Raw genomic sequence first — 15,648 nt, forward strand, 5'->3', positions numbered from 1 at the left:
ATGATGTGCAATACTGTTACTTTCTACTATAACAATTGTACTGTTCAACTAGACCAAATTAGTTTCAAAATAACCTGAAGTTCAACATCAATTTAAAAAAAAAGAAAATTGCCCTAAGTATTTTAAAATTTGTGTAAGTATATCTCTGATTACATTGCTGTAAAATTATTAGTCCGGATGATAAAAGATGTATAATTTTACATAGACAAGATTGTCATTGCCGATACATCTAGCTGACGAGTCGAAAATAGGACGAAACGCGCGTCCTGGATTCCACTGCTAGCCACTATCCATCTTTATTTGAAAAGCTTGTGACTTAAAGCTATGCCAGTAAGACACTGATCGATTGCAGTCCTAAATAACAATGGGAAGTTACAAGTAAAACAACGCCAAATGAATTTAGAATTATAATGTTTAAATACAAAGTAGTTAGCAGGTGCTGTTTTATCCTAGAGCTTTAATTTACTCTTAATATAGTGTGGATAATTTTGACTGTAATAACTCAGTTACTGAATTTAGACTTTTTGTAACATAGAATTTAAAATAATAGTTTTATTTAAGTAAAATCTTGATATTATTGGTAGAGTCATTTCAATACTAATCTTTAAGATAAGGTTAGCTTACTAATAAATTATTCACTCATGGTATATTCACATTCGTACGAATAATCACATCACATCAATATATCGAATTGAAAATCTCAAGACAAATGTAAAAGTAGTTGAAGTCGTAAAGGTATAATAGGTCATAGAAAGGATTAGGTTTTAACAATACTATTCCAAAAGAAAGAATGAATTCACAATATAAAAAGTATGACAAAACTTCAGGATTCAAGAGAAGATAACGAGTGAATGCATTTGCAACATTGTTAGAGATTCTAAGTCATGTCACCCGACGTTTCAAATCATTTGTTACAAACAGGTAGATTCAGTTTCCTTAATATGAACATTTGAATTTAGTCAGATATCTCAAGTTATTAGGAATAATACATTAAATATAAAAATTTATATTCGCCATCTGAAATTCAACTAGCCATTGAGATCATTTATAAACACTTCACTGGATAAATTAATTCTTATTATCATTTATGACCACTTCAATCCAAATTCTTGGAATTATTTTCAAAATGATTTCTCATTTAGTAATTTCAAGCCAAATACTTAGAAATTAACCTAAAATTACGTGAAAGATTTCTTTGTGATCTCAGTGCTTACTATTAGGTTGAACGTGAATTGCTTCAAATATAAGCTTGTTCAGTGAATATGACTTCTGGCATACATCTTAGATAAGTTACATCAGAACTCTGTGTTCACTTTGTTACTTAAATTGCTTCAAGCCTGTTGTCATTCATTAATCGGTATAGTGAAAGGGAGACTACTAATCATTATGAATTGTACACTGAAATAATGAAGACACAGCTATTTCTTAGAATAAATTTTATTATTTTATGTCAATAAATGTTACCAGTAAAAGTAAGATGTTGATATGAAGCTGTAACCTTTCTTGCTGTCATTATCACATAAAATTTCAATATAATTTTAGGTAGTTTTGTTTATTTAACGAGAGGAAAAGATCTGATCGTGTTGGATACTGATACGCTCAAAGAAACACTTCTTCTATCTCATCTTGTTATACAAGAGGTAATCATTGAATTTATCGTGAGATGATATCTCACCTCAGTTTTTTGATTGAGCATTCTTTATAATTGCGTTTTGTGTAGTCCTACTGATATCACAAAAAAACATAATCCATAAACTAAAGTTCTGTGATTATAATGTGACTAGCTATTTCACTGATCTGATTGCAATGATTTAAGTGTTTAACAAAAGTTGTTACCTACCTTTTTTCAATAATTATGTATCTAGCCTTCTTTGAATTCTAAACCAACATACCTAAACATTCATAATCTAGTCATCAGTGATAAATCGTATTTTTTGGAAACGTTTAATTTGTTAAAAGACATTTACATCTAAAACTTAGAATTTTTAACACAGTTCTTTTAAACAAACCCATACAACAGTGTTTTACAGAAGACAAAATATTTCAACATATTTACCTAAAGTGAATTGTGTTTTAATACAAATATATGCATCATAGTTTTACCCAGGTAACTCTTGTCTATAGAGTATGAATATATGTGAGAATGCACTAAAGATCAATGGACTTTTAAAGATATCAAATACCCATATTTTGCTAAACTTAGCATGGTTTTTATGTGAGCATTACATACTAACTCAACAATAAATTCGTTCATTCTCACTCAAATCATATATTGGGTTGTTTAGAATTGATATCTGTCCCATGAATTTTATGTTGAATCACCCAAATGACTTCAGCAAATAGGATGAGATAAAAGCTTCATCATCGTGTAAAGTGTTCCAAATTTGTTATCGAACAATTGTGATCTTCTGAATGATTATATACAGATTATTTTTTTCTTAAATCCTTATACTTTGTTGATAGTTTTCAACAAACGTAGAAAATAAACTCATTGACTTGAGTGAGTTATTTAACATTATTGACAAGAAATGAAACACTACCTAACAATAGTGAAATAAATAAGAATACGATGATACAAATAAACAATACTCTCAAAATCTCATAAGACTAAAATAGAATATAGTCAGAGAGAGGTTTTGTGGATAGTATAGTAATTTAATAGTTGAATTCATAAGCCAATTAAAACTAGACCACCATAGAAAGTCTGGAAGCATTGGACGGCCGGTTTGTCCCAGTGTGGAACTCATCAGCAGTGCGCACACATAGCTCCGCCTGCGGAATTAAAACTCAGAACCTATCGGTCTTGTGTGCGAACAGCTAACCTCTAGACCATTGAGCCATCATCCGACGATGTTAATGTATAACTTCAACTAATCCACGGAATTGCGCCACCGTCCACCATTGCCTTTAGCGAGTTACTATCGCAAAACAGACGAGTTTGAACTCCACTGGTAACGGATTTTCACCAGAACTCCAAGAAATAACTCTTGGAGACAGTCTGTTGTAAAACAGTGACTCACTGATGACAATGAGTTAGACATTAGCACCGTTGGATGCCGGCCAGCTCAGTGGTCTAGTAGTTCAGCGTTCGCGTGCAAGACTCATAGGTCCCGGGTTGGAACCCCACGAGCGTGATCGTGGATGCAAAAGGCTGATGAGTCCCACAATAGGACGAAACGGCGTCTAGTGCTTCCAGGTTTTCCATGGTGGTCTAGCTTCAATTGACTCATGAATTCAACTATTAAAATATTTTATATTATATTTACATCTACCAAGGAGGCTCTGACAATAATTGATATTAGACATTGGTCTATCACTAACAGTTAATCAAATACATTTTTAACATACATATTGTCTATAGGATGTCTGCTTAATTGGTAATATTGATACAACTTATAAGGTGCATCATGTCTGCTTTGTCATAGAATATTTCTCTCTTTCTATGTATATATACCACTACTTATTTTCGTTCTATTATTTCAAAACAAAATTCTTATCCAGAAAGCCTCATTCATGGATAAATATTTTGTTGCACCAGATCTATCGGGAGTGATATTAGCATATGATTTTAAAGATGTAAGTGAAGAATTATTAATCGTGTGACATCTTTAATTTTCTATTCTTGTTGTTTTTCGTTTTAGTATATATATATATATATATACATCATAACATGGATAGCAAATATAAAGGTGAAAACAATGAACCGTTGAATTTCACCATACTAGTGAAGCGGTTACTTTGATTATGAATGTTCTTTAATAAAACGTTCAAGGAGTAGTTCTAAAAAAATTAAATTAATCCAAATCAATACTACTTAATGTTATCCAAGGCTTTATAAATTAAAACATGTTTATAAGATAAAACGAAGTTTTTCATATTGGAACGTTTAATAATACAACACCAACATGAATAAGTTCATAATTTAATCGGAAATTTAAGAATAATATTTCGAATAAATATAGATGCTATATAGTTTCAATGTTATTTGCACCATAAAAGTATTTCAAATGATAGATACAAATAGATTTTGCTAGTCTATAATATGTATCTTCGAATCTCGATGTCACCAATGGAGGCGTAGAGAACATTAACCATAATTTTAAAACAAAAAGTATTCGAATCAGTACAATCATCAAACTTGGAAAAAGTAGTTATCCAGGAATCAGTTGTAAAGATCAAGGGATCACAAAAATAAGTCAGTTAATTAGGCCTGAATAAGACTTTTGTAAACCTAAAACGCTAGATTTCAGCGATATTTGACATATATTTTTTTGTAAGTAAGCATCGGAGCTGCACAAAGTTGGTAATAAAGTTTCATTTTCATACTGATTATGTGAATGTTTAATTGATTCAAAATTGTTTTCTCAAATTTCAGCCTACTCGACGTTCTGGAAAGTCAAAGTATGATGTAGTGAACCTTAATCCGTGAGTGACGGATGATTTTTTTTCATGAATATTTTCAAACAAATTAACTGTTCTTTCGACGGACTTGTTAAATTAATGGTTTAAGATGTAGTTTATGCCATCTGATTAACTGCGCAAAAATAGGGTGCAACATTGTGTAATAAAAAATTAGATTAGCTTTTGGGTTACTGTTTGGCTTACAAGGGATTATTATTGATGAGCTTAGATTGTATAAATCCCATATCTAGAAAAGTGATACCACATGAAATATCTGAAAAATGTTGATATTAAAGCGATCAGTCTATCTGGAAATACGTTATAGTGCTATGTATTATAATTTGAAAATTTAGGTTGTCATTTATAACGTGCAACATTTGAAATTTTTACATTGGCGAGACTATAATTTGTGGACGACCTTTGAACTAATCTTCAGTGAAATTCAGAAATATTAGCCAATCAGAAAACAGTTTGTATAGAGTAAAAATATAATATACAAAACCAAAGAATTAAAGCGGATTCAGTTCTTTTACATGGTTCAAAAAACTTATCAACGTTAGAAAAGAGGTTCAGAAGTTCTAAAATCCCAACGAATACAGTAGAGGAAATCATCCATATGGCTCCATAATAGTCGGCCTCTGAAGCCACGGTAAGGTGCCAAAACTCTTTCAGCCCTGACTATATAGCTTCAACGTTGTTTGTGTGCACTCCGGTTGTTGGGTCCACAAAATGCCGCTTGTGGATAACGACACGATGCGTATAATCAAGTATATGTAGGCATCTGTACGCTCTACAATCATTCGTATATATTGTAGTACCCGGCAGCACCCAGTGTTACTAGTACTTTTGTTATCCAGTTGGCAACAATTCTCATAGTTTGTCTTAGTCTGGATCGAGCGCGAAAATCCTATTCTAGCAGACTCCTCCCTCCAACACATGAAAAGACAATATCATCACGGTGGTCTGCACAAGATCCACAAGTCATTTGATTACCACAATCACAAATAAAAGGAGTTCTTAATAGTCCCATCTGTTGTAGCCGCTCAATTATCACGTTTTCTCTAAAAACCACTACAAAACGATTGTACGTGAGCATCAGGTACTGAAATTGGCTCCGTGACCTTAAAATCCCTCAAACGCTTCGTCCATAAATTATGGTCACACCCTTTTAGCATCTCTAACAAAAAAAAAGCTATTCCATTTCACTCTGGGATGTAGATACATCTAGCTGATGATCCCAAATAGGACGAATCCCGCGTTCTGGATTTCACTGCTAGCCACTATCCATCTTTGCTTATTTTAAGTAAATTTTAGGTATAGTTTTCTAGCAGGGTTTATTTGTTCCAGACTATAATAATTACTTGACTTTTTCCTTTATGTTGGTATAACAATGTGAGGCTGGAATAAATTAACTAACATTACTATCTTATTGAAGCATGTACATTTACATGATGTTACTTGATGTACAAGTTTTGCTTGTAAACATCTAGCTTTCAGGCATCATCTGTTCATTATATCAGTTTTATGATGTAATATTATTGATTATATATCATAAACTTACTAGATTTAATTACGAAAAAATATACTTTTGGTCCACGAATCACTTAATTTGTAATATTTTAATCAATCAAAAAGTTAATAATGATAAATGGTCCCTTGTTTTCACAACAACAACTTTGAAAATACAACTGTGAAATATTAACAAACAATTAATTTTAGAAAACAATTGACTAGTTTCTTTCAAACTCATAATATTTCTGTATAGGGTAGCAAAGAGAACTGGACTTGAAAGAAGAATTGAAATCGGAGTAGACGATCAAATGACAGAACAACCATTTTTAGACTTTGTCAAGTGGTCACCAAAAAGTAATTGTATAGTAAGTTATGTAATTTATTAAGTTAATACGTTTTAGTTTGGAAAACGAGTAAACCTCACTGGTATTCGATCTTATAGTCCATCAAGTGAAATACTAAGTCGGTTAACTGAAAACCGTTTGTCTGTATAACATTTCAGCCCAGCCACTGTCTCATAATTACTAGATTGTATGTGGAAGTGCTTTGTTAAAGTACTGTTTATCTATCTTTAACTGAAATTTGTATACATTTCACTCGTAGATTCTACATGAACATCACTGAACTTGAACTCAGAAGTGAATTCAGATGTTATAAGAATGATATCCATCTCATATTTCACAAGTATTTATCTGTAATATGGTTGTTGAATGTAAAATATACATCGTACGTTATAATCCACATGTCACATTGATGATGAACCTTTATCAGTTATTCTACGTTGTCACAGTACACTCCGTTGAACGCTCTATAACTTGGTTTTTATGCTGATTAAATTTGTGGAAGCAACAAAATTCATGGCTCCTGCTGTCTCTTGTTTATTTTTTTTAATTCTATACGTATGAACGTCTCCAAAATATAAGCATTATTCTCAACATTTCATTGTGCACAATGCACAATATTATTAAATACTGATGATTGATCATTTACACTTGTGAAAAAATATTTTCGCCTAGGAATTCAAAATACTGAAATAATAGATAAATAGTGGTAAAATATAATGTAATATGCAAATACCTTAGGTATTTGGTACAGTCGAAGCAAAAGCGTTTAGCGTTTGCCATAGAAGTGTAATTATGAAAATGGTATTGCAATCACGAAAGCAGAGATATTATTATTTCATGCTTTTCTTCAACACAAAAATGTCTGACAATCGCATATGCATAACAGTTGTTAACGTTTCCATGTTTTAGCATTTTTCATGGTTACCGACTAAAAAAATAGATGATTTGTATCTTAATAGTATAGAGGGATTGTGGAAAATGTATGATTTTCAGTTTAAATCACAAACCGATCTTAGTTAGACCACAGTTGTAAGCCTGTAAGCACTGGATAGCTATTTCGTTTTGGTACGGAACTCCTCAGTAGTGCACATCGAAAACCCTGCAGCCGGTCATCGAACCCAGGGTCTTTGGTATTAAACACAGACAATTAACTTGCGTACCTTCACCCTCATCCATCGCGTGTGCTGGATAATTGTCTCGCACCAATAGAGTTTAACCATGCTGAGTACGAATTACCTATCCACCAAACTCAATGGATGGAGATTTCGCAATATCGTGAGTTGGTTGAAGTTAGGGATTAGCGCCGTTGGATCATAATGACACAGATGAATTGTCTTATTATACATCTTGAGTTGCATCACTCCTTTTAAATGCTCACTATTTTATTCTAATAAGACTTAATGACGATGATGTTAGTGAAATACATAAACTATTTATCTTTGTATATATGCTGTCGACAAATCGTGTTAACTACGTAGAAACAAAGAGTCAAATACCAGTTTCAGACATTTCATGTGAACAGGTAAACTGTACAAGTGAAAATGGAGATCGAATTAACGCAAAAAAGAGTACCTGTACAGAACTACACTATGAATAATGGAAAATTTAGCCTTTAAATAAGATGAATAATTTATGAATTACAGATAACCAATTAGAGTATAGATGTCAGATACGTTTCGGGGAAACAACTAAAATATTTTCAAAGTTAATAGTGGATAATCAACGTGAACATGTATATCAAAAAAGACTAAGAATGCAACTAGACATCCATACATACAAGATAATCAACAAAGTTACGGTTAAACGTGTAAAGGTCAAAAAAAGAGCTCACAACAGTTCGTATCAATCTTTTACATTAATTCATCATAAAATCGTAAATTACTTGAGGTAATTAAACGTCACTACACCTTTATATATACATCTCGAATCATTCATTCTCATTATAATTGCCATATCATAATTCTATATGTCTGCTATTCATCTGTTTATTATCATTACATTGTATTTATGTGATTTTGAAAATTGGCTAACTCATAACAATCTCCACAAATTCCCTTACTGATGACTCATATTATCAGCTGTTTTAACGTTGATTATAACTGATTAATTATGTATAAACTTACGTACTATCCTTAAATTATGCTTGTGTGCTACATTATAGGATTGAATAATTAATTATTTTTCTTTATATGAGTGTTTGGTACTCTGACATTTTTTGAATACATTCATTGTATGACTTTAGGCTTTTGTAACTCAGAAGAATATCCACCTGTTATTCAATCCACTTGATTCAAATAATAGGAAGGTTGTAAATCTTACACAGTCGATGCCCCAAAGTCACATGTCTTATGGTGTATCAACTTGGTTATATGAAGGTACGTAATATATAGTTTAATATTATATTGGAAGATGAACTGAGGTATTATACGAAAGCAATTTTTCGGGTATTGACTTATCCAGTAGAGCAGGAATACTATGATTTACTGTATCAAAGAAACTGAAACACAAAAAAATCAAATGTGAATAAATTCATCGGTATATTTACAGTCCGAATATATTTGTGAGTTAGTTTTATTTCTATAGAACAATGAGAAGACGGAGTTAATCTGGAAAACGTGATGTATTCGCGCTATACATTTCGAACAATCTGGTCACACATATTCTTGTCAGAGCATTTTATATGAAAATAAATAAAGGTCAATTAAATGAAAGTCCAAGTAAATATGTAACAAAGGAGAGAGAAAGAATAAGAAATTGTCGCGTTATCCTAGGCCATAGAATGACTTAAGGATTACCAAGGTAAATTCAAGGTTACGACAAATTGTTTTTGCACACATAAGGGGGGTTTAAATTTACGAATAGCCAAAGCTTAAATAAACTTGAGAATTCGACCTTGACAACTTCTATACAACGTTCTAAAAGCTGTATTAAAGTCAATTTCGTGCCCCGTTTCAATTATATGTCTCGCTATCGATGAACCTGGTTTTCTACCTCCCACGTTGATCGGATCATTTGACACATTAATTTTGAAGCCATCTAGGCACATGTTCATTGACTCTTGATTGCATTGTTCGATCACTCCTCCCTATCTATATGTGTCCACACAAATATGTAAATTGGTAAATACAATGGGATGTGACGTAATCATTAGTGCATTGTTTAGGTCTATTAGGAATCATGGGCTTAGACTTTTCAATCACAACCAGTTGAGCAGCATAACAGGTATTCTCGATGGCTGCTTTCAGTCTCTGTCTTAAAACTATGCTGTTGAATTCACCTCTATATGGTAGATAGATATAAACTTTTTTCTTTGGAACTGAATAAACAAGATGTCTTGGCATTAACTGACTTTTACGCCTACTAATAAACTTAAGTGGATAACCATTTGCCATTAATGTGTCAGTCAGTAACTTTTCATCTTTTTCCACCATGTCAGAAGTACAAAATGCTAGTCTGAAATCGAATTCAGCAATTTGAAGCGTTTTGTTTCTAGTAATCAAACACAACAATTATGAATACTTTAAATACTGATTATTTTGTACTATTACTCCGAACTCTATTGCGTAATCTATCTACTAACTTCACTTTTTAACCTACAATGTGATCACAAACTTTTGTGATAAGTGAAGTAAGGATAAAAAAGCTCTCATGCTTCATTTGACCTAGAACCACACCAATGATAGGAATGATCACGGTCAAAGCTCATTAGAGACGTATTATTTTGTGTAAGCAAGTCTGTACACAAACGTTTTTCACAAGCTTTAACCCGTTTGCTTTTAACAGGTCTAGTTATTATCTTACCTCACACTGCAGAATGAAACTTGTACAAATATATGTCAAGTGTATTGAAAATTATTATAATTATAACTAAAAATAATAATGATGATAATTAAACAACACCAAGTGAAAACCTATACTTCTTTTGTTTCTTATGAAATTTCTGATTTATAGAGGAAATTTTACATACTAATGAAGCATTATGGTGGAGCGATAGCGGAAATTACTTAGCTGTAGCTGCGTTTGATGAAACAAATGTGAGTACATATGAAATACTTAAATTTGGTGATGATTATGAGCTGAAAAATAGAAATAGGAAGATGAAATATTCGATGGTAAGTGAAATATATCTGGTTGGATTTATGTGAATAATTCCTTTTTATTTAACTGTGAAATATGTTAAATATTGTGTAATCAACAATTACTAAATGCATTATTATCAGAAGGAGTTTGTGGAGATATCTCACAACAGACCTAATTCAACTCCACTGGTAACGGCTTCCCAGTAGGTCCTGGGTTCGAATCCCGCGAGGTGCGGGGTCGTGGATGCGCACTGCTGAGGAGTCCCACACTAGGACGAAGCGGCCGTCCAGTGCTCCCAGGTTTTCCATGGTGGTCTAGCTTCAACTGACTCATGATTTCTATCTGTGAAATGCATTATTATTTATTCTAGCACTTATAAGTAATGAGTTTTCAAAGTGCATTCTGTTAATTAGCAGCTTAAATTAGAAGATATTTGAGGTGGCCTACTTGATCAAGATCGACTAGGTCGAATTATATATTTGCAGATTTGTTAGTGTTGGGTATGGATTGAGGACGCTAGTTTATTTTCGAAAGCTAGTCTATTTTTAGTTGAGTTATTGGGGAGCCTGTACACACGAAACCATCACCAGAATCCCATGTCATTTTAACCTAGGACTTTCCAGTACTTTACATTCAAGAAATGAAGAAAAAACGTAAGTCAGTTCTACTTATGTCTCGCAATCAATCAGGGTTCAATAGTTCAGCGAATTGAACTAAATCGCACGTTAATCACCCTATACTAACGGTAATACCAGTACCATTCGCGAGTTCGTTGAATAAAGCTGGTCACAACATCCTATTAGAATATTTGCAGTTCATTTTAAAATCCATTCATCAATTAATATATTATTATCGTTTAGTTAAATGGTATCGTACTAATTCATTGTAAATAAAGTTACTCTACATACTAAAATCAGATGGAAAATTTTAAAAGTATGAGACCTTGAAAAAAACAGAATGTCTATTCATTAAAACCTATATTTCATTGGCTATTCGTTAAATAATAGATGATATCAGGTGGTTTGGAATATTTCTCAGGAGACTATGGAACTAGGTTTTGTTCTAGTTAGCACTTATCATCAAAGCGTACCTGAAATAGTGAGGAGACTGATGCTCTTCTATTGATTCAGACGAAGGGTACTCAGTTTCATAATATGGAACTTTACTATTGAGCTCTTCAGACAGCAAATGACTTCCTGTCGGACTAAAATGTTTAACCTGACTGATTATTAGTGATGTTTTGTTAGGCAACTCCATAATTCTGATCAACTTTCACTGATAAAGTTTGAGTGTGATCATCATTTAAATTTACAGTACTAACAAACAAATGCAGAATTTTAGCAATTGGGAAAACATGAACTGTAGGTTAAGCGTTCGCGCGCGAGACCGAAGGGCCTGAGTTCAAATCATGGGGTGCACTGTTGAGGAGTCCACACTAGGATGAAACTTATAAGCATTCACATAATGATAACAACAATAGTTTTATTCAATATCACAAGTTCAGTACAATATGATATTCCCTCTACATCATCTTATAAGTCAGAAAAAGTTTATCTACGTAACTGCTTGAAATTAGCACGCGAAATTACATAAAATTAAATTAAATCTTCATAACAAAATAATAACCTACACTTTAATATATAGGAAACAGGTCCGATAGTAGAAGTTTCTGGTTGAATCAGCCCTTAAAGTTAGGGGAAATCGTAAGTGATAAGAGGTAATATGTAAAACCGAAAAAGAGGGAAATAAATAATAGGTCAAACGATTAGCTATTATCGGTAGTCATAAAACATGTCAATAGTTAGAGAGATCGTAAGAATAGATTATTAGCATTCTTATTACAGAATCTCCCACAGTACAAACTTCATGTGATTTGAACAGTGTTTTCATGTTTTAGACTAAAGATAACATTTGAATATTTATGAGCATTATGTGTAATACTATTAAGATTTTATCATCATTCAGTGAACCGGAATGATAAGAAACTGAAATATATACTGTAAGACCATTCACATTCTTTATGAAGGTGTCTTTATGAGGTACTAGATCATGCAAATGTTACTGTGAAATGTTTCATTTATTAAGGGTATTCCGTTTGTCAGTAGAAAGAGATAGGCAACCTTTAATAAAGTCTCAGAAATTTTACTTTGTTCTAAATTCTGTAAAGTTAGTAACTTTCTATGTGATTTAAGTACACCGGAACCTTACACTTATTTGTTTTATAATGTCTAGTCGTCAACAAAATGTCTTCTAATATGATTTATCTTAACGAGCTATTCAAAATTACTGGTCTGAATTATTGGTTCTATGCTTCATAGATACTTCTAAAATTCTAATTTTATCCTGAAGTTAGAACAATGTCTTATATTTCGTTTATAAATGTAGAAATAATAATCAAGTTTGTAAATGCCTTAATGGTGGCAGTGTTCAAGCAATGAATCTCTCCCCAAAGTTCCCTATTTATTGATCGAGTTATGAGACCCTGTTATTGACATGATCATAGTATGCTGAACCCAAGTTATAATTAAATTATAGTATGACTCGGGTTTTTATTTAATTTCAAAGACGATAGTTGAGTGCGATAAGTGGTTTATCCATTAATCCACATTACAAGTATAGAAGACTCTTAGAACATATAATTTTATGACAGTGCAATAATTATGCGCATTTACTATGAAGATTAAAAATTTTGTTCAGTTTTGAAATGACTGAAAATGAAGGTACACATTTCTTATTTTATATACTTTTTAGGCAGGTGAGACCTCCTTGTATAATAGTCCTGTGGTTACCTTATATCTATACGATATGAAAACTATGAACTTTCAAATAATTCCGATACCAAAACAAATTCCTAGGTGAGTGTATTTCAAATTATATATAATTTTATATCTGTTACTAAATCTATTATGTATACAACAAGAATCTCAGCAATGATTAATCAAATATACAACTGAATAAACAAATACATCTTTCAGCACATTCTCACTAAATTATACACTTACGTCTGCGAACTAACAATTAGAGTATTACGTTTTCTAATACCACTTACACCTTTACTACTTCTGCAAAGTTGACATTTTTGGTCATCTCATCGTTCTGTACTGACATGGTGTGTCGACTCGAACCAATCCACATGTGTCAGATTATTTGTCGTTTATGATGATTGCCCTGCTACTTAGATTTATAATTAAGAAGCAAGAAATCATGATTTTTTGGTTGAATATCATTGTGATTTCTGCCACAAGATCACCTAATTTGCCGGTGGTGTATTAAAAGAGTTTCAAAGACCTCAGTGTGTTTCATACTTTGAAGTCTATCAAGTTTCATCAAGAAAATAATCACGTAGCATGTCATTCTTTATATGCATGTACATTGTATTACTGTATGTAAACTAAAACAACAGGGATACAGCATCCTTCTGAATCAACATATTGAATAATTCTGGATTGAATCAGTAATCTGCGAGTTACTATGTTTATTATATTATGTATAGTGATGGATTATTAACAATGGCGCGCTGGATGAATGATGACATTTTCGTACATGCATGGACAAACCGTATTCAAAATCGTGGTTGGATAACCGTCTTCAGTCAATCTCTGAATCAAAGCTGGGTTGTAAGTTCATCAAAAAAAATTATTACCTAAAAGTCCCTTTTTAAACACGTTTTGCATTTCATCGGGAAAACGTCTTTCAGTCATCGTAAGTTTTGCCCAGTTTTTCTCTCCAGACTGTTAATTATCTGCACTATATGTAAACAATACATTTGACGTTCATGTGTTATTTGAATATTTAGTTCAAACACCCAAGAGACAATTATTAAAAATTTGTTTGTAATCTTTCTACTCTGTTGATTTCAATAATCATGGAATAACCTCAGCTGAGTTATTGTCAAAAACCAGGGAACATTGTATAACTGTATCAAAACACCCCTGCACTAGTCTCTATTTTAAAAATACAATATTAAAAAAAATACATATAGTATAGTATGTTACGTGTGAAAATGAGAAAAAATAATATTCATCATATTAGCGATTTAATTTATTCAACAGGACAATTTCATCACTTAACATAATCTAGAATAAAAAGTATTGCCGAAAAAATTTGTTAATTAGGCACAAAAGTCATAGATACTTAGGATAGCTAAAACATTGTTTTCTAAACTTATTATTTTCTTAATTGTTTTATTATATTTTTTTGTTATCTGTGCCTCTATACCACTCTTACAGAATTGTATTGATATCACTTATTTTCAGTTTTATAAAATTGGTTATGAAAATGGATGGGTGGATTTGGTAGGTGAATTACATTGACTATTTATTATATTCTCGAATAAAGTGTCTATTAAAATGTTTTCTAAGTTGACATTATTTGTGGAGTAAGTGAAATGTCCGTCTAACAAACAACAGACGAGTTTAATGTTCAGTGGTTTGCTCTGTCCTCTTTGATGTCCATGAAACTGGATCTATAAAAGTAGAGGGAATTCCTAGAATACTAGTACCTGATAGTAGGTGTCGCTGAAAAATTGCTCATGTACATCGAGAACACAAAGTAGCTTGTCCTGAGGCAAGACGCTGGCGAAACTAAGTAAACTTTATGGGACATGTATTACGTATGCTCAATCATCACTTTTCTTGACAAGCACTGCTAAGCAGTGACTACGTGACTTGAAAGTAAGCTAAAGGGAGGACGAATCAAAACATGATATCAGTCCATGCAGTCATTGATTGTTGGACTAAGGCGTCTTGGTAGACATATCCTCGTTGACGTCAACGGGTGTTTTTCATCAAGCATCATTATAATTTCTTTAGAGTGTTGTTACCTAAATGAGACGCATTTCATGATTTTTTCAAAACTTTTTAAACTGCAATATCGTCTACACTAAAAGGTAACACTGATGCCTAATCTTTTCAGATCAGGCATTGGCACTCTTTAGATTTTGTTGGAATTTAAAGAACAGTCCTATTTAATTTTGTCTTTTTCAGTTAAAGCAGACTAATGTGGAGCCTATAATTAACAAAGAAAATCAAGAAATGTTAATTATACTTCCAAGAGATTATTCAGAAAAAGGGTATAGGGGTATAGCAAAACTGAAAATTGTAAGTCGCCATGTTATTTAATACTTTCAAATTTCGATCATTTCTACAATATATAACTGGATCTATTACTGTTTAGAATTAGTCTATATTAAGTAATTGCTTGAACAAACAAAGCTATATGTAATATGGTGGTGTGACTAAAAAAGGAAGCTTCATAAATAAACTGTACCAAAAATGCCAATGAAAGAGGAGATAGAAGATCTTGGAGTTTT

At 32.2% G+C, this 15,648-nt stretch overlaps 1 protein-coding gene across 1 annotated transcript in view; it reads left to right on the forward strand.

Annotated features, from left to right (window-relative positions):
• DPP10_1 (Inactive dipeptidyl peptidase 10) overlaps positions 1-15,648 on the forward strand; it is a 50,174-nt gene that overhangs the window by 13,724 nt on the left and 20,802 nt on the right. The window contains exons 4-13 of the mRNA XM_051217933.1: positions 1,543-1,640; positions 3,502-3,576; positions 4,376-4,425; positions 6,167-6,278; positions 8,500-8,632; positions 10,209-10,369; positions 13,089-13,192; positions 13,831-13,954; positions 14,594-14,632; positions 15,323-15,436. Coding sequence (XP_051064369.1) covers positions 1,543-1,640; positions 3,502-3,576; positions 4,376-4,425; positions 6,167-6,278; positions 8,500-8,632; positions 10,209-10,369; positions 13,089-13,192; positions 13,831-13,954; positions 14,594-14,632; positions 15,323-15,436 — 1,010 coding nt within the window. The remainder of the gene's footprint in view (positions 1-1,542; positions 1,641-3,501; positions 3,577-4,375; positions 4,426-6,166; positions 6,279-8,499; positions 8,633-10,208; positions 10,370-13,088; positions 13,193-13,830; positions 13,955-14,593; positions 14,633-15,322; positions 15,437-15,648) is intronic.

Source organism: Schistosoma haematobium, chromosome 7 (assembly GCF_000699445.3).
Source record: "Schistosoma haematobium chromosome 7, whole genome shotgun sequence".
Lineage (NCBI taxonomy): Eukaryota > Metazoa > Platyhelminthes > Trematoda > Strigeidida > Schistosomatidae > Schistosoma > Schistosoma haematobium.